The sequence below is a fragment of the Epinephelus fuscoguttatus genome, linkage group LG5, assembly GCF_011397635.1.
Source record: "Epinephelus fuscoguttatus linkage group LG5, E.fuscoguttatus.final_Chr_v1".
Lineage (NCBI taxonomy): Eukaryota > Metazoa > Chordata > Actinopteri > Perciformes > Serranidae > Epinephelus > Epinephelus fuscoguttatus.
Genome location: NC_064756.1, coordinates 19,610,844 through 19,635,906, shown reverse-complemented (window position 1 = coordinate 19,635,906; position 25,063 = coordinate 19,610,844). Strand labels below are relative to the sequence as shown.

The window sequence follows — 25,063 nt, the reverse complement described above, 5'->3', positions numbered from 1 at the left end:
GGTAGGCCAGTCTGGTCCCGTTGGTCAGTGTTTACTTTTTCAAGTAACACTCGCAGTCCCGGAGAGTAAGTGACCTGACATGATGTGTTCGTAAATTCAGTCTGACGCTCTACACTTAAATGAAGAAAGGGAGCCTTAATGAACGGTTAACTTCATCACACATTCACTCCATTTGGTGCTCTGCTGCTCTGTCTCCACAGACAGACTGCAGGGAGTACGCTCTGCCACTCAGAGAGTGCGGCGCTCTGGATAACTGAACGGTACATTATGACAGTGCTCTGATTTTACAAAAGCTCCAGTTTGTGCCAGAGTGCACTCAGTCACCATCTTCCCGCATTGTCTAAAACAAGCCAACAGAGCTTGCTCGCTCATGCTGACTAATTTCTGTGGAGAATTGTTTTCCCTCCAGCTAAGCCCCGCCCACCAAACATCACACTGTTTACTAGAAGTAAAAGGGTTTATGGTTGTCTGTCATTTTCCTGTTTTAGCAACAACTTTTTTTTTTTCTTGAGCATAAAATTAAATTTCATCTCATAAAATGGTGTGGCTTATCAACATTGTCAGGAAATGCCTTAAGAGAAATAGGAAATATCATAAAAATGCCAAAATATATTGGAGTCAGCAGATTGAGGTTGCTCAGTTGTTCTCGGCACATAGAGGACTTTTCATTCATGTTTACTTAAAGGAGTCTCAAAATGCATTCTTGACTGTAAACAGCAATTGACAAACCAAGGTCCATTTAGTAGCTCTTCTGGAGATGTTGATCACGCCACATGATCTTCACCAGAAGCTGAAGTTAAAATCTATTTTGTCCTAACAAAGGTTCCAGTCATTTATCTGTCTGTCTGTAATGTGATGCACGTGCAGGAAGTGCTGAGTAAGTATCAAATATAACTTTTGTGCAGCCTACTGTCATGAACATAGCAGAAAACAATATGGCTCCTACTGTGACTTTTCCATTTGAAGAATGACCCTAAGCTGTCAAAATATGGCGCTTGGGCAGTGACTTGCAGCATCGGACACTGATGAAAAAGCTGTCCATTAACGTTGGCATGAGACATAGCTGGTTGCCATTATAGTTTAATGGCATCCAGCAGCGTTGGGGGAAATGTGGCGGGACAAGAGTGCAAGTTAAGATGGAGAAAGTCCAAGTGGGGCAGGTGGGAGGGGTGGTGGATGGGTTCAACAAACATGGACTTTTACCTAGGAGAGCGGTGTTTGTGTCTCGTAAAATTATTAAGCCAAACCCTGTTCTTTTTTCCTAAACCCAACCACATGCATTTGTTGTTGAAGGAAAAAAAATGTCAATTTGCAGTGTTGTACTGACGTAGTGCATCTATTTTGAAAGAGACTGTATGTAAACAGTAAATTTCCTGTAAAAACATCAGTGTATTTTGACAGAAGACAATGCATGTAAGAGGCAGAACTTGACATGGTGTCTGAGAATGTCAACAACCAACACACCCAGGGTACCTTGCACGTTGTCTCTGGACACGGAAAGTCCATGACCAAATGTCGATATGTGACGAGGTCGGAGTGAGAATGCGTTGACATTATGAACACTGTAACATGTAGCTACATGCCAGCATCAGGGAAACATGCAATCTTGGTTGCTTATGTGCTGTTGTTAATTTCTCCCTGATTTGGGATCTTATTCCTGCTGCAAATGTAGGATAAACCTTTTTCAATTTAAAAAGCTATATCCAATCTCCTTGTAATATAGAAAAAGCACAGTCTGTCATCCTAACATCATTGATTCAACAGGTAGAACCAAACCACAGCTAATTTAACTTATCTCTCAACAAGTTAGTACAAAAAAATTAAAATTTCATTGTGTAGTAGAAGTCATCTAGATATAGAGATCCTTGAATGAAGCAAACCTAAGCTAATGGCTTTTTACTTCAACAACTACATGCTTTTTAACAATACTGTTCCTGTTGAGTCCTCTTGTTGCCATAGTGAAAATGTCACAATTGTTATTGATGTTTCTTTCCTAGAAAATGAGGCAGAACATGATGTGAATCTCATATTGTTATTAATAGACCACCTCAGTCTCTTTCTTTTCTTTCTCCCACCTCAAACAACCTTCAAAAAAGAAAAAAGTCCAGTTGGCTGAAAGCATATCTTCTGCTAACGACATGAAAGTTAGTAAATCCCTGAATGAGATCAGACACTCTTGTTGCTTTTTCCCCACATGAAAGTGATGTGAGACAATGGTGTTCAAGCAGCTTATCATAATACAGACTGCAGTGGCAGGACAGACTTGTATTTCTTCTCAGAATTGTTTGGTTCCCTGACCGGCTGGGTGGGACATGGCACAGCCTGTTTCAACTCTAATTATGGGCTCAGTGTTATCCTCTGCTTTTTTGTTAATTCCAGCTTTTGGTGCTACAATGTCCCAGTGTTGTTTTTTTTAAATATCTCATTTGTTTCTTGCTTCAAACATCATCTCAGAACTCCCTAAACACTTTCTGATCATGTACCGTTTTTTATGAGACTTTTTTTTCTTTTCTTGGACATCTTTCTAACTGTGTTTGTGTGTGTGTCTGTGTGTGGCAGACTCCTGGTGTTAGTCTAAGCGTATTAGGTGGGTGACATCAATGAGCTAAGAACAATAGCAGGTCGCAGGTCAAGAGGCTTTGTTTAAATTTCAAACAGTCTTAGTGTGAATCCCTTTTCAATGATCTTTAGTTACAATTAGGCCACTGCTTATTTGGCACTTCCCAAAAACCAATTAAAATAACAGAGAAAGGCATATTGTACTCTATTGTTGCAAATTCCAATATGAGCAAAACAACATTAAAAAAAGATCCATTACTTTCTTTAATCATGACTTATTTAGTAAAGGAAAGGAATGATTTGGCTGTTTTTCTTGGAGTTAGACGAGAAGATGGATACCACTGTCATATCTTGAATTTGAATTTGATGAAATGATTGCCCCTTCAGATGTAACATCTCATTTTCAAGGGTGTCCTCAAGAAACAAATACAAAACAAAAACATACAGAAAAAACTGCATTACATAACAAACATACACTACATATAGACGGCTACAGACATCTCACTCATCTCTCCCACCCACACCCCCTGCCCTCAGCAGTTGTACAGGAGAAACTAGAACTGGATATGGTGACCTTGAATAGTAGTATATAATAGTATATAGTACATAGTAGTTTTCAGTACAACATTTTAAAAACATGAAAAGTTGTTTTGAGATGTCAATATGGAGAAGTCCTTCAGCAGTGGAAAGAGGTCACAGACCTTAAGAAAAGAGGAAGATTATTCCAGTCAAAAGGAGCTTTTTACTGGAATGACCTTCATCCAACTTCTTTGAAAATCCTGGGGACAAAAGGGATATTGCATATGTCTAAGGGGAAATGACAAATTTAATGGGGTCAAAACCTGTTTCAAATAGGAGGGACAGTTGAAATGAACACATTTGAAAATGAATTCAATCCCGTGAAATAGCCCTCTAGAGTTTGGCTGCAGCCAGTTCAGTGATTCATACATGAAACAGTAGTGAGTTCTGTATGGACACCTCAAAACAAATCTACAGACTTATACACTACATTAACGGGTCTAAGATGAGTGTCAGATGTGTTTTGATAGACAATGTCAGCATAATCAATAAAAGGTAATATCAACAAAATTAGTCTTTTTCTGACCTGAAGTATAAAACAGTTAATTGATCGATAAAGAGAAGTCAGACAACCATACACTCTTCTAATAATAAAATCAATAGTGGGCTAAAAGGAGAGTTCAGGGTCAATCCAAAGTCCAAGAATCAGCTTTGTCAAGAGGTTCATCATCAAAATGAATATGCAAATTAAGGGGATGGAAATGGTTGTTTGTTGTTGAAACCAATTTTGGTCCAAGTTAACAGTGAGCTGTACAGAATCTTGGATTTGTAATATATCTGAGTTGGACATGTAAATAACAGTGTCATCAGCATACAAATTGGTGTGGCAGTTTGAACATACTTGAGGTAAGTCAATAATTAAAAAAAAAAAAAAAAAAAAAAAAAAGGAGTTGACCCAATAGAATAGAGCTTGTCAAGGGGGAGGTAGTGATCACCATATCAAAAGCTTTGGAGAGATCAATGAAAATGGCACCTGTAACCTGGCCTTTATCAAAGGATGAGAACACATCATTAGTGAATTTTAGAAGAGCTGTCCATTAAATGTAAGGCTAACTAACTCGGCTCTGTCCAAAGGTAACAAAATCCATCTTTATCACGTTATTTCTTGGGTTTTTTTCAGCACTCTAATGGGAACTACTGAATAAGAGCACAATTCCACTAAAAATAATTAACAAAAAACAGCCCTAATGTGAGAGGGATGTGTGATGTCAGCCCTCTGAATTAGCTTTCAGTTCTCATTTCCTTTGAAAGCAGTTTTGTTTCCGTCATGGCACATTAAAGGGTTACAGAGGATGAGTCAAATCAAAGAAAAGCCATGTCAGAGGTTCAAAAGTGTCTTTCATTATTCATAATTATTTTTACAATCATATGTATCTAAAGGACTCTGTAAACAACGTCAGTGTGGGGCGTTAAATAACTGAACAGGCACTAGTGTTGTCAAAAATATCTATTAACTGATAGCCTGCATGTTATTTCCGAATATTTAAACGGTTTACAAATCATTTTCTGCAGCATTGATTCATCTTTTCCATATACACTTTCTCTCTTACTGTTAATGTTACAGTCGTTCTGCTGTTTTCTGCTAGTAACCAAGAAAAGAAAAGTTGTTGTTGTCACGTTATAGCCTCGTCTTTTTTTTTTTTTTTTTTTTAGATTAAATTTGATAAGGTCAATATCAGTTCCGCCCCCATGGTATCAAAATTTTTATCAGATATCAATATTTTTCAAGTTATTGTATTAAAGTTACAAATTCCAATAGATACTTCGTGCTAAGCTTGAATCAACAAAGACATATTGCACAGACTCAGACAGTTTAAAATGTAAAATGTGATGCCAATGTTAACTTAATTCCTACTGATAAAAATTATAGGGGGGTTGGAGGAAAACAACCACTGGATTTTCTGACAATTCATAACTTAGATTGTTTATTAGCTTCACATAAAGTTTTTGCTTTTTGTTTTGGAGGGAAACATAAGTGTATGCAGACCTTCATGTAATGTTAATCCCCAAGGAAATGCACATGTGATGAGCTACTTTTGTTAATGCCCCACAGCTAGCACTGCATGACCTTAATGGACATCTGTTTGCATTGATCCCATCATATCATGTAAAGGGCACTTAACGAGGAGAGGTGGTGCATGTATAAGACATTATTACAATTACAGTAAAGCTCCTGATTATCTTAGAACTGTTTTCATACTTGCTGAATAGACTCAGACCTTCTCTTTCCCTCTGTAACCTTTTTAAATGTGGTTTTACCAGCACTGGTAGTAGTCAGCTGCTTCCAATTCAACCACCACCCTATGGTTAAAAGGTCAAACTGTATCCTCAATGTTAATTATTTTCACTTTACGAGCAATTTTATTGGGATATCCTATAGGCGAATAACACTTCCAGCCATTGTTTTATCTCCTATGGTATGTCTTTGCATGATCATTAACGTAATGTGACTCTCATGTGCATGGGTTTTCTCACGTCAGCACTTGATAGCCAGTAAGAGGACGGGATGTAGTAAAAGAACCATGACCGAGGCCACAACCGTTACTTATTTACAAGCACTCAGGGAGCCTGAAAGAGATTACATTATTATATAGACAACAAAAAGGTTTTATTCTCCTTCTGTCTAAACTCTGTGTGAAACACAGCCATTTTGCTGGCAGGGGAAACTGGCAAGAAAGGAGTGAGCACTTATTTGAAGTAGATGTAGAGAGTCAATGAGGAGAGAAGAAATAGAGAAGTGTAAGGAAAAGAGAAGAAGAAGTGCTTTTTCAAAATCACATTTTGTAGGTTCCCCTTAAGCATTGCTTTAGAAGATGGACACTTTCAGATGGGCTCTATCTGTAAGCATGTGGACATGTTCATTCTAGTAAAAACCCCTTGCTTATTCAGTATTAGCCTACATTCATCCAGCTATTATCTAATTGGTCTCTTTGTGTCTTATTGATGTCTAGCTACAGTCTGACAGCAAAAGAAACATTTGGTTGCCTACACTGATTAACATAAATGAGTAACTGCAATTGGCATGCCCCAATTCGTTGCATGTTATGCCAGGGTTGTTATGGTGGCTCCTGTTTGTGTCTGTTTGTGTGTGTGTATTGTCAGAGCACTTGTTGCGTAAATAAGCATGTTAGCAAATGTGTTATTAAGACCTCAGTTTCAACTTTTACAAATCTTTAATCCAAATTAGTGTATGTACCTTTTGCTTTTTCTAACATGTTTTAAAGATAAATACTGAAACAGATCATTAGTAAGATGATCTGAGCTCTCTATGCCATTGGTGTGACACAGAAAATTATGTATGCTCTATACCTTACATTATCTATGCTACTTGCTGCTATGGGCAAGGAGAGACAAACATGTGACTCTAGATTAGATTAGACTAGTCTATTTCTGACATATTTCACAAAAGTCTGTGTTTGCTTTACAAAAGAATAACCCTTTAAAGATTTATTAGGTTAGGTGTGAAAGAATCTGAGAAAGTTGTCGTAGAAACAATAATTATTTCAAACTTTTGTAGTGAGTATACATTGACTATTGCTCATGAAAATCCCTAAACATATCTAACATTATATGAAATATGCTCCCTGTATTACTAATTTACAGTCTATTGCTGCACTACGTAAACATTGAAATGTATCATGTGGTGCACATCGAGCCTTGTGCAAGTCCATCCTAGAGATGCAGCCACCTAGAATTTTGCCTCCCAACCAAAGGCCTATTGGCTGCCAGACAGCTGGCAGTCAGCTCCCAACCAGTGGTTTCCTGACAGGGCATGTCTAGAGTCCACGATCAACACGTACAATCTCATCCCAGCCAAGGGCCAGGCAAGGTCCCAGTGGGGATCCACCACAGATTTGCTTGGGCCCTATCACAGACAAACGGAAAAAATGCAGGCGTCTAGATCTGTGCATGGATTACCCACCTTCTTTTATCAATAAATTCATCCATTTGTTTGTCTGGCTGTCTTTACTCAAATGTAAGCCAGTTATTCTCTCTTTGTTCTTGGCAGTTCATGCTATCTGACCTACAGTTTGTGTTCATCTCCATCCCTCTCCTCCCACTCGACAAGCTTCAACTCATCTAAACCCCATTATTCTTGTGATGCTGGCACTCATGTTAATTAGGGAACGTTAGAGTGGTAAAAGTAGGCTAATGAGGGGAGTTCATGCATCATAGCAACTGTAGCGATATCACAGTGCTTCTTCTGTTGTTCATTCCCTGTGGACAAAGCACAAGTGTGAACCTCACACAATCAAGTTACTATTAGTAATAATCAGGTTAAAACACTGCATTTGTCTGATTGTATTTTCATGCTCCGCTGCATTTTGATCTAAAGTCTCTTTCTTTCTTTGTTTCTTCTATCTCCTTTTCTCATCTTACTCTCTTCCCCCAGATGTTTCTGGTGGCTTTGTCCTTTGCCTATTTTGCAAAGGCTCTGTCAGGGAGCTACATGAAGAGCACAATAACTCAGCTGGAGAGGCGCTTTGACATCCCCAGTTACCTAATAGGTGTCATTGACGGAAGCTTCGAGATAGGTGAGTAGGCCTGCCTGTCACTGCTGTTATTTTGTTGTTCTGTTCGTAGCCTCTGTTTCATGCACTCCCCTCCCTTCTCTTTTTCTGGCTTTGGGCCGGAAATATGAATGGGTCACAGAGGTATTCAAGCTGCAGATAAAGGATTCATCAGGCTTCCCAGAAGAGGACAGAGGGGTGTGTGTGTATGCGTGTGTATTTGTACATGTGTGCCTAATGAGTCATAGTGTCGAGCAGGGACATAACAGGCTCCAAGCTCTCCTTTTGCTATGGACAGCTGGACTTTAGGATTTGTAAAGTTTTGTTATGCAATAACCTCTCTATACTACTACTTTATTCTCAGCTTACCATTCATAATTTACACGGAAATCAAATGGCATTTCCCAGCTTTTATTAGACATGCAATTAGCTAGGATATGGACCCTGCAGCCAGTAATAAAATAATTTGTTGTGTAAGCACAACACAAGGTAAAACATCACATTCACCCTTCTTTTCTTTAACAGCACGTCCAACTGATTTTATTCCACACTGGTGATTAAGTTATTAAGGGATGCATTATGTTTCAATAAAAAATGAGAGATGATTGAAAAAAAGAAAGAAAACACACAAAAAAGTGGATAAAAAGCATTTTTCCTTGCCAGTAATATCAGCCAGATACTATATCTGTATCCATGCATATGTTGGCTCACTAGTGACAAGAAATTGCTGTTCAGAAATGCCAAAGATATGTGATTCTGAAACACTGTCTCAGGGCACTAACAATCCCAGTCCACCTGGAAATTGTCTGATTCATGAAGCAGCTGCTTTTAAAGAGGAACTGCACAGATTTTACACATCAAGCCTGTTTGCAGGTCTTTGGGAGTAAGACTGCATATGTTAAAAAGGTTGTATAAAGTCTTTTGTGGCTCCAGAGGGAGCTGTATGAAGTCTGATACATGTTCTCAGTGTCAGTTGGAGCTGAAGGCTACAAGCTTGAAAATGAAAACAAAATGGGGAATGTGGAGTTACCCTGAAATCTATTACGAGTCAGAAGTTGATAATTCTGATTGGGTATTCCTGACTTTTGATTTAAATGTGTCCCAGTGCATCTCTTCAGGAAAACAGTGGATGCCTGCTGCAATCTTATGTTGGTATGTCAAGTCTCTTAGCCTCACAAGAATCTACAGAGGACCTACATCAATTACCACAACACCATTCAGTAACAAGACTACGCCAACAGAGTTATAGATTGCAAGTAGTTTATTATGTTTAATGGATGATGGGAATGAGGGTTGAGGGAAGTAGGGAAAAGGATTGAGGGATGTGGGTCGAATGGATGAGGGTTGAAGGATTCGGGATGAGGGTCATGGGATAGAGGGATCAGGGTAGAAGGGATGAGGGTCGTGGGATGGAGGGATGAGGGTAGAAGGGATGAGGGTCGTGGGATGAAGGGATGAGGGTAGAGGGATGAACGGATGTGGGATGAACGGTTGGGAGTTGAAGGAATGAGGGTCATGGGATGGAGGGATGAGTGTTGAAGGGATGAGGGTCAAGGGATTTGGGATGAGGGTCAAGGGATATTGGGTGAAGGGATGAGGGTCGTGGGATGGAGGGATGAGGGGATGTAGGGACAGGGAAGGAAGGAAGGTGGGGGGAATGATGGGAGGAATCAGGGTGGGACAGGTGGAGAGTGGAATCTGATGGTGGTCCGGTGTCGGCTGAAGGGAGGAGGGCTCAACGGAACCAGGGAAGTTAAGGCGAAGTGGGGGAGTCATCTCTTCACCTGCTCTACTATGGATAGAGCCCCCTGGTGATTCCTGTGTTCTGTGGAGAGAGAAAAGGGAGAGATAACAGCAAAAAGAAAAACAAAGAAAAGTGTTTTATTGTGGAAATGGATGAGACTGAGGCATGGTCTTTGTTCCCCAACTTAGTTATAAAACTTCATTTACCAAAGAGAAACAGCGTGTAAACTAAGTCGACTGTCTCACTCATCTTTTTTCATTAAAGCAACATGCAGCAGCTCAAAATGGTGTAAACAGGTGCAGAACAAAATAGATTGAACCACAGCCAATAGTATAAAGTTGTAGAATTCGTGAACATGTGTTTTTGGTGTTACAGTGAAACACTACAGATAGTAAAAACAGATGGAAAGGTAATTCTGCTTGGTTAACTGTGGTTGCCGCTATGTTGCTGCTATGTTGCTGTGCCTTAAGGTGTGTTTACATCAGCAAACTACGGCTTGGTGAATCTTGCCCATGTTTCCCATTTGAAATTTTACCTTGAATGACCTCTCCATCGTACTTTTTGGTGTCTGAGGTAGTTTTTTCCTGAGTTCCAATTAAAATGCATTGCAGGATTAGAAAGATGTGAGCTTACCAGTCCTCTGTAGCCCACCCCTCATCTATGCTTGAGGCTAGCAGCTCAAGGCTACTTACTCACTATACTAGCATAACACACCTGAATATCCAGTTGAACTGTTGGTGGTTTAGTTGCATTGTGGGTAATTTAGGTGACAGGTTTCGACAAGGAAGACAAATGTGTGGAATAAGTTTTTCCTTTTCATGTGTTTTAAGCTAATTTTTGGCTTTCAGGTACCACTTGTCCTGTTGGTTGTACTATGACTTATAGTTGGATCAGGAGAGACAGAAAATGAAGTGAAGATAATACTTAATACAGAATATGAGTTTATAGATTAACAGATGATTTGTATTGATTAAGACTTAACAGAAGTCTTTGGCACTTGGACACCAGAGAGGAATATTTTGCTGCTGACTTCCAAGGTGTATGAGGCTGATGAATCCGTAAAGACTAGGTGGTGATGGGGAGGTGGAGAGTGCGCACGATGGCAGCAAGAAAGAACTATGGCAGAAAAAGCCATATTTTAAATGAGGAGCAGTAAGATGATAGGCTGACAGAGAAGGTGCGTCACTGTGTTAGTGGTTGATTGTGAATCAGCTGATGACTCAATTGACAGCCCCAGACAATGACAGCTAGAGAGAGTGAGTGAGCATACCTGCAAGGAGTTAATGGCAGGGTGAGAAAGAAATTACAGCCTGAGCATGAAAAGTATTGTCTTCCTGGCTGAACTTTCGCTAGAGCTTCATTTGTGTGATATCACATAGCATTAAAGTTGGATTAAAATTATTTGACCGCCACAATTTCATTTTTGAATGTACAGATAGTGAACAGATCTGGCTTGCAGCATGCTGTAAACATAGGCTACCACAACTACTGTACATACTGTATGTAACTTATGGGTCCTCCTATCACAGAACAATTCTTGATGACATTCAGCAAAGTATGGTCCCAGATTGTCCCTTGACCAGCTTCTAGGCCACTTGTGTAAGGCTAATCCATTCAACCTAAGTGTCTCTTGTAGGCTATAAATTATACATGTCACGAGGACTCTTTGTTGTTTTGTCTGGCCTGGCTCTCTGTCCCTGACTTCGGCCAATGCTGACTTCCCCCAGGCCATATACCCTCCTCTCACTCCCCAGAGCTGCCATCCTCAAACCCTCCTCCAGATGTCATCAGACTGTCTTGCCATTCCTGCTCACCTGACAGCCCTGCCCACCTACACACCTGTTGCCAATTTACTTATCAGTCCTGCAGTTAGCAGGGCTCCAGAGCCCCGACATAACATAGCAAAATGTTCATTAGAACAGAAACGGTGGTGTGTTCAACACCCTGCTGCATTAAGGTTGCGTTACACAAATTGGGTTACACCTTTTAATACAACGAGGCTTAATTCAGTTCACTTCAAAGGGGCTTTATTGGCATGGGAAACATATGTTTACATTGCCAAAGCAAGTTTGAAATAAACAAAAATTATGTGTACAATAAATAACAATCTACCAGAACACCCACTGAACAAGAGAAAACGTACCTCAAAGCCTGTTGAGCCCTGTTGTGCATCACTGGGCATTCAACTTCAGCAAAATGGTACACATCAGTGTCAGAAGGAATTTGGCCCTGACTTTCCCTGCCGACCTTCCCTCATTTGTCCTACACTGTTCCTTTTTACACGTTTTGCCAGATTGTATTCATTGCCATGCGCTTCTTGTCTGTGTGTCCTAGTGTCTATTATCTGTAACCTGGCCTCTGAAAGTCATTACCTGCCTCTTTGAATCTCTATGTTTTTGGACTTTGTTTTTCCTCGCCTGTCCCTCATCTGATCTGTTTCCCCCTTTGAACACCTGTTTGGTGAAAAGCCACGTCCTTATAAATAATTACACTTACAATAGTCAGTCTGCATTGTCTGCAGTTGGGTCCTATCCTTTTACCCCACACACACCAGTTGTTACAATAGGCTGCATAGCTTGCAAAGTGAGATGAAACTCAAAGAGACATGAATCATATAAGATAAGTCGTCATCTACTATCAGCCATTCTAATTCTGTTCTCTTGCTGTTGGGGAGGCGGTTATGGCCCATGATAGTAGTAAAAAATCATTAATATTTTTCTTCAATAACATCATGGCTGAGTGTGCAACCTGCTGTTACTCTGATGGAGGTGGCGTGTATCTGCTAGACCGCAAAGGTGAGGACAACACCTCCAACGCGGTCAGAGCTGAATACCCCGGATCTCTCTCTCCCTCCATATCTCTCCATCGCTCTGTCTCCTGTGAAAGCTGCTCCTCTCGCGTGGCCTAGGCAACAAGCTTTTTCTATAGGACCGTTGCCAGGGTAACATGGAGGCAGAGCAGGGCAACGTGAAGAGGAAAGAGAAAGAGAGGAAAGTGCAAGAAACAAGAGTGGAGAGCAGAGCAGATGGAAGACAAAGGATGAGAAGAGGGAAATAAAGAATAATAGAGAAGAGAAAGGAGAGTGGAGAATGATGGATGATTGGCTGATGTAAAATTAGTCCTTGTACATAGGCCGCATGAATCATTCTTAGCATGCACTTCCAAACACTATGCACCAAAATCAAAAAGTTAGAATAAATAACAAAACTATCACATATAAAACACAATGAATAAGTTGAAGAGAAAACAGATACTTCCTGTTTCACTCCATGAAAGTACACACAGCCACCGCACTTCCATGTGGTCACTAAACACTGTAATTAGACTACTGTGTCAGATACACATTTCTTATAGCCACACTGAGGTTACACATGCCCATTTACTCATAATTATGTGACATATTTGAATGGTGCTGTCTCTCACACAAACACACACGACAGCAGCTGAAGGATTATTGAAGGGTTTGACGTCATTCCTTCAAATTAGCCTTTACAATAGAAAAAGGTCAGGTAGCATGGCTTAAGCTTATCTTTCTCGGTCAGTTTTCCACCTCGTTTTCACAATGAAGTTTCCATGTCACCAATAGGAGACAAGATGCACTAAAAAGGCGATAGAAGGGAAATAGCCATGTTTCCATCCAGCATTGTTTAATTTTTATTCCGCTGTTTTTTGAATGATGTTTGCTGCTACATGCTGTAGATAATAAAAATCTCTTGGAGCGTGAAGATAACGTGTGAGAACACAACCTCATCTGCCCTGAAAATTACAGATGTACACAACAGTCTAGCTGACAGTTTTCATCTGATACTTTTCACAAGAAAACTGAATGCAGAAGTCATCCTACATGGCACATCAAAATGTTCAGACATACAATGATAAGGATATGTATCTGCAGTATGTAATGACTATTATACTGACTAAGGACTATAGGGGAAATAACTGTTTTGATGATTGTTTTCCAGACTTCTTTTTTTTCCGGCTTTGCTATCTTATGTTATTTTGCTAAAGAAAGCAAGTAAAAAGAAGACACATACTGTTTATTCAGCATTTAGCCTACACACTCATCCCTCATTTAGTAATATCACATTTTGACACACTACGGCACGGTGGTGCAGGGGTTAGCATTGTCGCCTCACAGCAAGACACAGTTTGCAGGGTGGGGCAGCCCCTCTGTGTGGAGTTTGCATGTTCTCGCCGTGTCAGCGTGGGTTTTTCTATGGGTACTCCGGCTTCCTCCCACAGTCCAAAGAAAAGCAGGCTAAGTTAATTGGTGACTCTAAATACAGTGTGCCAGTAAACCTGGAACTCTGTTAGCACTTTTAGCACTTCCGGTTCTCTCGTCTAAAAGTCAATGCGTTTTTTGAATGGGATTTTGGTAAAATGCCTCAAATAAGGTCTGTGGTTAACAAAAGCTTAAGCGAGTTTCAGGTTTTGTTCTACGACATGAAACATGTCAGTAAATACCATACTTGTGAATTTTGAAGCTTTTACGTGTTGTAAAAAAGGCGGTTGCTAACAAGTTGCTCAATACGACTACAAACCCTGTCGGGGACATTAAACGTCATTACAGCTTCTTATTTTGCTTAAACAGTCCGATTTCCCCATTATACAATGTTTTTAAAATAAAGCGGCTGAAATCAGTTGAAAGCTTAGTGGCGGTTGCGTCAAGAGTCATGCGACTGTGGAGTAGTCATGTAGTCCATTAAAGCCTAAAGTTAGCGTTTTACTTCTGGCGATCGCATTTAAGCTTCAAATGCAGTATGAAAGGTGTTCATATGTGAAGATTATCTCGCTGAACACAACCTGTAAGTATCATAAACTTGTGTTAGCCACAGAGCTTATTTTCTGACATAATCCAAAACGCAATGTAAAAATCACATTCACTTTCTCTTCCGGGAACCAGCGCGATGCTAAACTTCCGGGTTTTGACGTCAGCCCTGGCACACTCTATTGACCGTGGGGGTGAGTGTGAATAGTTGTCTATCTCTATGTGTCAGCCCTGTGATAGTCTGGCAACCTGTCCAGGGTGTACTCTGCCCCTCGCCCAATGTCAGCTGGGATAGGCTCCAGCTTCCCCGCGACTCCCAACAGGATGTGCAGTTATGGAAAATGAATGAATTTTGACACAAGAGCATATACAGAGCCACATCTGGATTACCCACAGTGTCACAAAAAAGCTGTATACCTCAAACATAGTGAGGTATACAGCTCACAGTGCACTGCAAAACCCAATATATATTAATTCCATGTTTTTTCATGTCACCCCAGGTAACCTGTTGGTGATAGCTTTCGTCAGTTACTTTGGAGCCAAGCTCCATCGGCCAAAGATCATCGCAGTGGGTTGTGTACTGATGTCCATTGGCACCTTCATCATCGCTCTGCCTCACTTCATCATAGGACGGTGAGTCAAAAAGACCCAATAGGCTACAACTACAACTACAGACTCAATCTCAGCTACTATCGATTACACATCAACACATTGATTACAGCTGCACAGGAGCTACATAACACATGGCAATGTATTACTAACCAATTAGGGTCTCACTGACACAACATCCCATACATATGATGAGGGCACATTAGTTCCAGGAGATTTGTATCAGTACAACAGGACAACTTTCTTTTGTGCTATTTTTCATTTTCCCTGCTAACGTATATAATTAAGATAAGATAACCAAATGCCACCATTATTTTTCCATGATATATTACTGTACCTAGTATAGCACTGTAATTGGGTCAGCCTATACCAGGTCAAACATGTTGCTGTTCCAATGAGCCTTCACAATAAATGCTTCACATTTTCCCTACTGACATGTTACTTATGAAATCTACTTCCAGAAAGATTAACAAATTGCATCCTTTAACTAAGTAAAGGGAGTGTTTCATCTTTGTCCCCTGTATTTTAATTTATGGTTCCCTTTGCGTTTTTGTGTACAGCTATGAATTTGAAACGTCGGTGCGGTGGGTAGTGAACTCAACACTTAACCCTTCTCCTTGTCCAGTGGGCTCACCAGCAGACCTGACCCAAGATGGTAAAATGCCTCAAGTGCCAGCCACAGGTGAGCTCTTATACACACATACACATCAGTGTAGACAAGTAAAGATGTCTGATTACACTCATCTTTTGCTCCAGGTTGTGAAGGCGAGTCCAACCTGTCGATGTGGATCTATGTACTCCTGGGAAATGTCTTGCGAGGGATCGGAGAGACGCCTGTTCAGCCACTTGGGATCTCTTATATAGATGATTTTGCTACTGAGGAGAATGCAGCGCTATATGTTGGTAAGAAAAAGTTCATCCAATGGTAGAGATATACTTAATTTAGAACATACTTTATGACTGATGTACATGATCTGCAAAAAGGGATTCCTAAAGTGTGGATGTGTTTATACTTCAACCATAGATAAGCAGTGCACAAGGGTTCTATATAGACGCACCTACAGTTGAACATGATTTTCTTGCAACTTATTTGACTCTGGACTGTACAACATTGTCAGTATTTATTACTGTCATCCATAATCTATGAAATAACCAAGATACATATGCTCTATATTGAGGAAAAAAGGCTTTGCTTGATGTTATAAGTTTGGCCGTAGCCCTCATGTGAAGCAGCAAAAACAGTCATCTCAGAGCACATAACAGTATCCTGCTAAAAGCTCTGCTGTGTGCAGTGTTGTTTTGCCCGGATATGCTATTTCAGTTCTGCAATAGCAGATGAGTATTACTGAGCAATAACACGTTTACTTAGCAAGTCCCTCCCAAACAAATGTGGTATTAAAGCATGATTATAACATGGATATATTGTAAATCTATATGCAATGTAAGTAAGAATGTAAAATTTGTGGTGAAATGTTTCTGTGTTGTGTCTCTTTGGGTGTGTTTGTCACATTATCCTAGGCTGTGTGCAGACCATTTCAGTAGTAGGACCTGTGTTTGGCTACCTGTTAGGCTCCCTCTGTGCCAAAATATATGTGGACATTGGATTCGTAAAAATGGGTGAGTTTAAACACAAGTACATGTCTATATTTAAAGACCAGACAATTATGTGAATTAGCAGACCATCTTGACTGGTGGTTCCCAACTGGTCCAGCCACAGGGTCCAGACTTCTTCTTCATCATTAGTTTAAGGTCCACATAGTTTGATACATTCACTGTCATACTTGTATTTGGCCATACCGTTGAGTTAGTTTGCTGTCTCTGTCAAGGATCTGTCCGTTAGTCACTAACTCTACAACAGGAAATGGTACTTGAAAGCTCTGGAAAGTCACTTGCAGTCCATTCAGAATGGACCCACGACCCACTTTTGGGCCGTGACCCACCAGTTGGGAACCACTGATCTAGACACCCTAGATTCCACATAAAGCTTGTGTGAATAGATTTGTAAAAAGTGTTTGTTTTTACTAACATCATACATCATATTGAAGCTTGACCATCTTAGAGAGCCTATTAACTCTTGTTTCATAAAGCAATGGTTTGATTTGTTGTCAGTCTGTATCATATTTACCTTTAAAAGTCACTGTAATATTAGTGACAAGAATGAGCAAATAGAAAATAACTTTTCTTATACTGTCATAATGAATTATTAGAATACACTACTCTAGTATACCAGTATAGCAACCCATGCCAGGACAGCTGACAATAGCTGCCCTTGGCAACTCTAAACTTTCTATTGATCTAAAAGTGGGTCATCATGGCAAAAAAATGCAAAGTAGGCCTTTTCCATAAAAGATGGCATGGCACAAAAAGTACAGGTGTAAGTAACAGACGTGATGATGGCGGAATATGCTTTCAGGGTGCTGGTATCGTGCACGCTGGCTCACTGTTACACAGTCATGACTTGAATAGAACTGAGCCTTCGGTAATGTTGTTTGTAAAGCCGTACTTTTCCTGCCATTACAGATCAAAATGTCTGCCCTGAAAAAAAAAGGCCTTTTCATTCATAAAACTGAGGCATGATATTATCAGATATCACAAGCAGTATATGTATGGCTCACAGACTCAGAACAGGTGTACAGGATTAGCATCAATCAGCTAATGAACAAAGCATGCTGAGGGACAGGAAGGACAAAGCCCTGTGATCGACTACAATCAAATAGAGTGCAGCACAGGAAGAAGGAGAACCAAGACAGGAAAATAAAAAAGTAGCAGAAGAAAACAACCGTAGAGAGAGAGAGAAAAAGAGGAACAGAGGAAAAGGGGACGTATGTAGCAATGAAAAGAGCATCAGGGGACAAAACATGAGGTTAGACGACCTCTCAATAAACCAATCAAAAGCTGTTTCCTGATTGCTGTAAGAGTTGTATTAAAAATCAAGACCCAAGCCACTACATTCAAATGAAACAGATGAGCACCAGTTAAAAACCACCTTGTCACATTTTTAATTTCAGAAACTGTAGCAATGAAAAGGTAAAGGTAAGGTATTTGGTCATCCAGTCAAGTAGAGGGAGTTCGGGAGGCTTCCGAAAGCCAAGTATTAAAAACTGCATATCACATTAAAGAAAATGTACCTCCAAACCATAGAAGATCTGTGTTCAACCATATCACTGAGCATTTACTACATCTCATCATCTGTAACCCCAACACAGAGACCATCACCATCACCCCAGCAGATGCGCGTTGGGTGGGGGCTTGGTGGCTTGGCTACCTCATTGCTGGGGTCATCACCCTGCTCTCTGCCATCCCTTTCTGGTTTCTGCCCCGCTCCCTGCCCTTATCCGGGCCCCAGGGCCCAGAAAAGTGCACACCAGAGCAGACAAGTTTCATTAAAGACCCTCCTCATCTGAAGCACAAGTATCCTGCAGACGAAAACACGACTTTCATAGAGATGGCCAAAGGTAAGGATGAATTTAGAGGTAGTCATTTAAGAAAATGATTAAATGTTTGCACTTGTCAGAGCTGGAAAACGATGTTATCTGGAGGGCTATCTGGAAGAAAACATTTGAATCATAGAGGAGATTTAGATTCCATCAATGGTCTCTGTGTTCATAAATATTAATGTAATGCATATTTTATAAGTCTATAAATGACATCCTTCTGTCACAAGGCAATACTCTTTCACGTACCATTACCATAAAGAGAAACTTCCCAACATCTTCAGACAGGTGTGTTTCAACTCAGATTTTTTTTTTCTTCTCTTCAGACTTTATTCCAACCCTGCGGACTCTGCTGGGACACCCTGTGTATCTGATCTATCTCTGTGTGACAATCATCCAGCTGAACTCTCTTATCGGCATGGTCACCTACAAGCCCAAGTACATTGAGCAGCACTTCAGACAGTCTGCCTCAAAGGCCAATTTTCTCATGGGTACGGCACTTGCACTGGCAAATAAAGTCATAATTAAAAGGTCCAGCGTGTAGAACTTAGTGGCATCTAGTGGTGCTGTTGCAGAACTGAAACTTCTCCCTTGTGCCAGGCATGTAAGAGAACTACGGTGGCCGATGAGAAAACATGAATGGCCAAATCTAGAGACAGTGTTTGATATGTCCGTTTTGGGCCACTGTAGAAACAAAATGGTGGATTCTTTGGGAGAGGACCTGCTCCATATGTAGATATAAATGTCTCATTTCCAAGGTAATGAAAAACGATTCTTAGTTTGAGGTGATTATACACTAATAAAAACAAAGTTATGAACATTATATACCATTTTTGCCAATACATGACCCTAAATCCTACACAGTAGACCTTTAATTTAAAAAAAGTGTATATTTCAACTGGGAAAACATACAGACCTAGTGAAGGCTTTTCAGCTCGGTTCACACTAGATGAAAGAAAGAGTTCTCTGAAGTGCCTAGTTAGCTGAAATTAATTCTAGTGTCACCATAGACTTTAAAGTTTACACATTTAACCTGTTTATAATTCCATAACTAATCTCAGTGTATCCACAGGTCAGCATTGTTTTCCTAGTTACTTTGATGTACTTTGCATTTGCTGAATGAAGCAGAAAAAGATCTTTGTTAAAGGAAGGAGAACTGGGTCGGGGTTCTAATTCAGCAGAGCCTACTAACCGCCACAGCTGCAGAGACTTTGTGGATATGAAAAGTGCTTTGCATATGAAATGAAATTTCGAATGAAGTTGATAACATAAGATGAAAGTCCCTACGTACATGTGGTCTCATCAAAGGAGATGCCTGCACTGACTAGACTGGCTGCATATGAAAGAGAATGCAATATTAGTGACCAGAGCAAATGACATGGGTGTAGATAAAAGACCATGTCTTCACATTGATGTTAAATGAAGGTGTAAGAGAAGAGACTGAAAACATAAAAAAAAGCAGGGATCTTTTTTGATCAAGGCAACTTGGATTTTTTTTTATTTCCTCCTTCTGGGTATGAACAAGTGTGAGAGATGTTGGGCAAGCATAGATACCGTATTAAATCATATTGTCCGTCTTTGTTTAAATCCAGATTAAACTCTTGAGTCAACATTTCATTTCACTTAATATTGATCTTGCGTTCTCTGAATCTTAGGTGTGATCAATATCCCAGCTGTGGCGCTGGGGATGTTTTCTGGAGGTCTGCTGATGAAGAGGCTAAAGCTGAACATCATGGGAGCAGCTCGGTTTGCCTTCGGCACATCTTTGATCGGTTACATCCTGTCACTGTTCTTCTTTGCAATGAGCTGTGAGAATGCCAGGGTAGCTGGTGTGACACTGTCATACAACAGGTGAGTCATAGAAAAGAACATGGTGTGTCCAGGATACTGTCATCAAATTATATTATTATTTCAAACTCAGTACCCCACAGTACAGTTATCTAACCTTACCTTAAATGCACCTCATATCTTTCTGTTGTCTGGAGTGGTACATTCAAGTACATCTGGTTGGAAGTTACGATGCTTACGATATTATAACCCTAGTTCTATAAGCATAGCCATAGCCCTCAGCTAGACTCTATGAATATTACTCTCCTCCAAACACGACCACATATTTGCCCACTGAAATTTGTATAAATGTAGCTGGCCAGTCAGGACATGCCTAACTGAACAAGTGTGGAGCCCACAGTTTAAAGCAGGCATATGGTACGCTCTTTAGCAAGTGGCCTAGGAGCGACAGGGTCCCTAGGTGGAGGGCTCTGCCTGTACTGATAGAGCTAGGGTTACAGTATTGTAACCTTTGCTCTGTCTCATACAGGCTCCGCCCTCTACTGGACTCTTTGGGTACAGTGGGTGGAGCCCAATGAATGAACGCCCTTGTGCGACATAAACCCAGCCACACTGATCCTGACCGGCTAAAGCTTAGTTGCCATGGCCCACCTACTTCTTCATAACCTCACACACACCGCAGCAGAGGATCAGGGGGCCCCAGCCAACTCAGGTGTGATGTAACCGAACTGGGTAGAGTCGTGGTCAAACTTGCAGGGGTCAAAAGATGGGCAATATATACCCTGCGTGCCAAATTTTCAGGGTCATCAAGGGGCATGGAAACATGTAGGTGTATCATGCCCAGAGTGGAGTCAGGTGTAATACATCTGACACACACCCAACCCTTTTCACCAGTCCTGTGTCATTCCAGAGAGCACAGACCCTGAAAAGGAGCCCGACATGTCCAAGAGAAAGAATCGTATTAATGGACACTGACACTGTTGGCTTGAAAGAAGTACTCACAAAGCCATCTCACAAGGGGTTTCTTGGATAGGACCTTACACCATGACCAAAGCACACAAACAGGAGTTCAGTGCATCTGATTGGGGCCGCGCATTCAACATGACATGCCAATGCACCAGCTGGGCAGAGCAAATTCAATTGCCCACACTGAAGAAGGATTAAAAAAAAGGATAGCTGACAGTGGTTATCATTGTTACCTCACAGAAAGAGGGTTCCTGGTTTGGACCCTGGGGTGGGGGAGCCCTTCTGTGCAGAGTTTGCATGTTCTCCCTGTGTCAGTGTGTGTTTTCTTTCGGTACTCCGGCTTCCTCCAACAGTCCAAAGACGTGCAGGTTAATTGGTGACTCTAATTTGTCCATAGGTGTGAATGTGAGTGTGAATGGTTGTCTGTCTCTATGTGTCAGCCCTGGTGACCTGTCCAGGGCGTTTCCTGCCTCTCGCCCAGTGTCAGTTGGGATAGGCTCCAGCCCCCCTGCAACCCCTAATAGGAGAAGCATTTATGGAAAATGTATGAATGAATGAATGAATGAATGACAGTGTTACGCCACCTTATATACTGTAGGCAGATATTTGTGTAGGCATGTCCTGATTGGCTGGTTACTTTTATACAAATATCAGTGGGTGAATGCATGCTTGTGATTAGAGGAGAGTACTAATAGAATTGATTAGAGGGCAGAGCCTGTGTAAAAAAAAAAGGCAACGTTTTAATCATTAATGTCCAATATCACGAATCATAGCCTCTAGAGATAAATGAGGTCAATGTAAGATGAGTTACAGTTTTTCTCGATTGGTTTGGCTCATTTCTTGAAACAGAAATTACATTCTCAAAGCTTTAAGTGCATTTGGCAAAATAGTCCAATGGTTCAGCACAACACTATGGCTCACCTGCAAAAGGTCATATCTCTCCCAAAACAGTTAACTCATGCTTCAAACTAAGTCCCTTTCTCATATAAATAGCCAAGGCCCCCAAACACAAGTTTCCTGCTCAATTGCTTTGGCTCATTTCTTGAAACAGAAATGACTTTCTCCAAGCTCTACATGCATTTGCCAAAATAGCCTGGATGGTTCAGCACAACACCATGGCTCACCTCCAAAAGGTCATATCTCTCCCAAAACAGTTAATTCATGTGTCAAAACTAAGCCATTTTCTCATATAAATAGTCAATGGCCCCAAAATGCAAAGTCTCTTTGGCATTGTGTAAGCACTGTTGGTCAAAATGTTTAGATGTTTTGTCACTATGGCAGTGGACCATGGAAATATCACTTATGTCACATTTCAATCTTGGTCCAGACCATTCACTGACAGTGAGTGGTTACTGTAATTGATGCCTTTTGTCTAGCTACCAGAAATCAAACTATCAAACTGAAAAAGATGATGGACCTACACTGTCATGGAAATTGTTACTGTATTTTTATGCACAAACATAAAGTAACTGCCAAACATCACAGTAAAAAGAAAATGTATACAGCAAAATATACTGTTAACACATCAACACAATAAAAAAGAAAATTATGCAATATCGTTCACACAAGTAACTCCACATCAATGGTCGTCCTCCTCATCCTCACTCTCATGGTCGTCCTCTCTCTGCTGTCTGTCTGGCCACAGATTTTCATCCACATCACACCTGATATTCTCCCTTGCGATGCAACGGGGGAAGAATCTACGTGCATGCCGCAACCATCCCCTGCACTGATCTGCTGTGACACTGTCACAGCAAGCATCCATTGCTTCAAGCAGGGACCTCTGGTTCTGAGCCCGATGCTCATACACCCCCCACCTCCAAGCAGAGAAAAATTCCTCAACTGATTGAGAAATGGGGAGTAAGGTGGTAGGAGCACCATTAGCAGTCTTGGGTGGGCAGTGAACCAGGCCCTGATGAGCGGGCTGCGGTGGAAGCTGACATTGTCCCACACAACTACAAACTTTGACAAGTGAGGCCCTACCAAACCTCTCTCATTTTCTGGGATGAGATCTGAATAAAGGTGATCCAAAAAGAACAGGAGCTTTTGGGTATTGTATGGGCCAAGTGTGGGAATGTGGGTGGCCACACCATTTTCAGAAGTGGCAGCACACATTGTTATATTGCCTCCACACTGGCCTGGGACATCCACCGTGGCCCGGTGGCCAATAATATTCTGGCCACGTCTTCTTCCTTTGGCCAGGTTGAAACGGGCTTCATCCACGAAAACAAGGGTGTGAGGAGTCTCATTCCCCTCCGATGCCATTATTCTCTACAATACAGTACAACAAAATATCAAATCAGTTATACGGTAGAATCATACCATAACAGCAAATTACATAGGAATGTTTTGTGCTCTCCACCAAAAGTTCAATATAGTGGCCTCTGTGCTTTACTGTAAACAGGTTATAATGATAGATAACCAGTAACACACCACTGACTTACACTTACATACTGGAACCGCAGCTCTTTCACTCTATCAGAGTTTCTCTCAAATGGTACCCTGTAGAACTGTTTCATGCTCATCTCATGCTTCTTCAATACCCTGTCTATTGTTGATATGCTGATAGTGTTGATGTTCTGGAATATTAGATTGTCCTGTGTTATGGTATTACGGATCTCTCTTAGTGTGATGGCATTATTTGCCATCACTATATTGCAGATCTCCTGTTCTTGTTCTCGGCTGAGTAGTGTTCTTCTGCCACCAGTACGAGGTTGTCGTCCAATCCTAGACATAGAATTCACAAATAGACAATATTACCATTTGTATTGTGGTGCACTGTCCTGTCCTGTAGACCTACTGTATGCCTTATGAATTTCTCACAGAATGAGTTACCAATTGTACTGTTGTTTTACTGTTATGTAATGTACTGAAATTCTACTGTAATGCATTGCTGTACAGTAATTGGAATACTATCGTAAACTGTACTATCAATACAGTAATTCCATTGTTGAATGAGTACATAGGCCTACCTGTTTTCCCTGCGGAAGGTTTGGATGATAGAAGACACTGTAGATCTGGGCACATTCGGCTGAACTCGACGACCTGCCTCTGCCATTGTGAGGCCATGATTGATCACATGGTCAACAAGTGTAGCCCAAATTTCATCTGGAACGGCATGGTGTCTTCGTGCCCCTCGCCCTCTTCCACCTACTCCACCACCACGCACCCTTACTCCTCCTCCTCTTCCTCTTCTTCTTCCTCTTCCTTGAGCAGGCAGTTGGTCATTGTTTACCTGGCCAGGTGCCTCCATGTTCAGAAATTGTATTGATTCTGGTCAAGCTCTATATGTATGTTTGGCAAAAATCATACTCATGGATAGCATCTGTCAGGTAACTAAACATATCATTTGATTGGTCATCTGAGATGTGTTACACACCCCCTTTAATAGTCAAATTCTAGATTCACCTGAGTCAATTTATCAATCAGCAAAAGATATTCATATCATGTAATGTCATGTTATACATGGTATTATGTTCCTGACTAATTTGACAATTGAATGAACTCTTGTGCATGTGATGGCTGACACAATGAAATAATGCTGACATGTTTTGGAGAGTAAAACCATTTGACTGACAATCAACAGTTAGTTTAGATCAGCAAGATATATACAATTGGTAATTGTGCTAACTGTAGGCAACTGTAATCAATCATTTGCAAAGATGTGCTAGACATTTGCAATTTGTGCAAACTGTAGACAATTGTATTTAATCATTTGCAAAGTGTGCTAAGACATTTGCAATTTGTTGAAAGGAATGAGAATTTGAAATCTGTTGTGAAGAAGTGCCCAGTGGTTTGGAGGGTTGTCCATGTTGTTTTGAGAATGTAATTTCTGTTTCAAGAAATGAACCAAACCAATCGAGAAAAACTGTAATATTCAACTAAGAGTGAGAATGTGGACTAGTATCTAGGCAGGATTGGCAACAAATGGGCATAGGTTTCCATGGGGGCCACACATGAAAGAACAGCATGAGAACTGTAAACAGAACAAGCAGTAACATGTAGACTGCTGTTACACTGAGGCAACCAGCAGGTGACCACAAGCTTAAATCCAGCCAGAAGTAAAATAACAGAGCAACAAAAATCCTGCGAGTGTGTGTTTGCC

At 40.8% G+C, this 25,063-nt stretch overlaps 1 protein-coding gene across 1 annotated transcript in view; it reads left to right on the top strand.

Moving 5' to 3' along the window:
• Nucleotides 1-25,063, top strand: part of LOC125889351 (solute carrier organic anion transporter family member 1C1-like) — a 54,787-nt gene that overhangs the window by 14,447 nt on the left and 15,277 nt on the right. Inside the window, exons 3-10 of the mRNA XM_049577232.1 lie at nucleotides 7,532-7,673; nucleotides 14,662-14,794; nucleotides 15,331-15,452; nucleotides 15,527-15,673; nucleotides 16,289-16,387; nucleotides 17,977-18,225; nucleotides 18,531-18,695; nucleotides 19,860-20,055. Coding sequence (XP_049433189.1) covers nucleotides 7,532-7,673; nucleotides 14,662-14,794; nucleotides 15,331-15,452; nucleotides 15,527-15,673; nucleotides 16,289-16,387; nucleotides 17,977-18,225; nucleotides 18,531-18,695; nucleotides 19,860-20,055 — 1,253 coding nt within the window. The remainder of the gene's footprint in view (nucleotides 1-7,531; nucleotides 7,674-14,661; nucleotides 14,795-15,330; nucleotides 15,453-15,526; nucleotides 15,674-16,288; nucleotides 16,388-17,976; nucleotides 18,226-18,530; nucleotides 18,696-19,859; nucleotides 20,056-25,063) is intronic.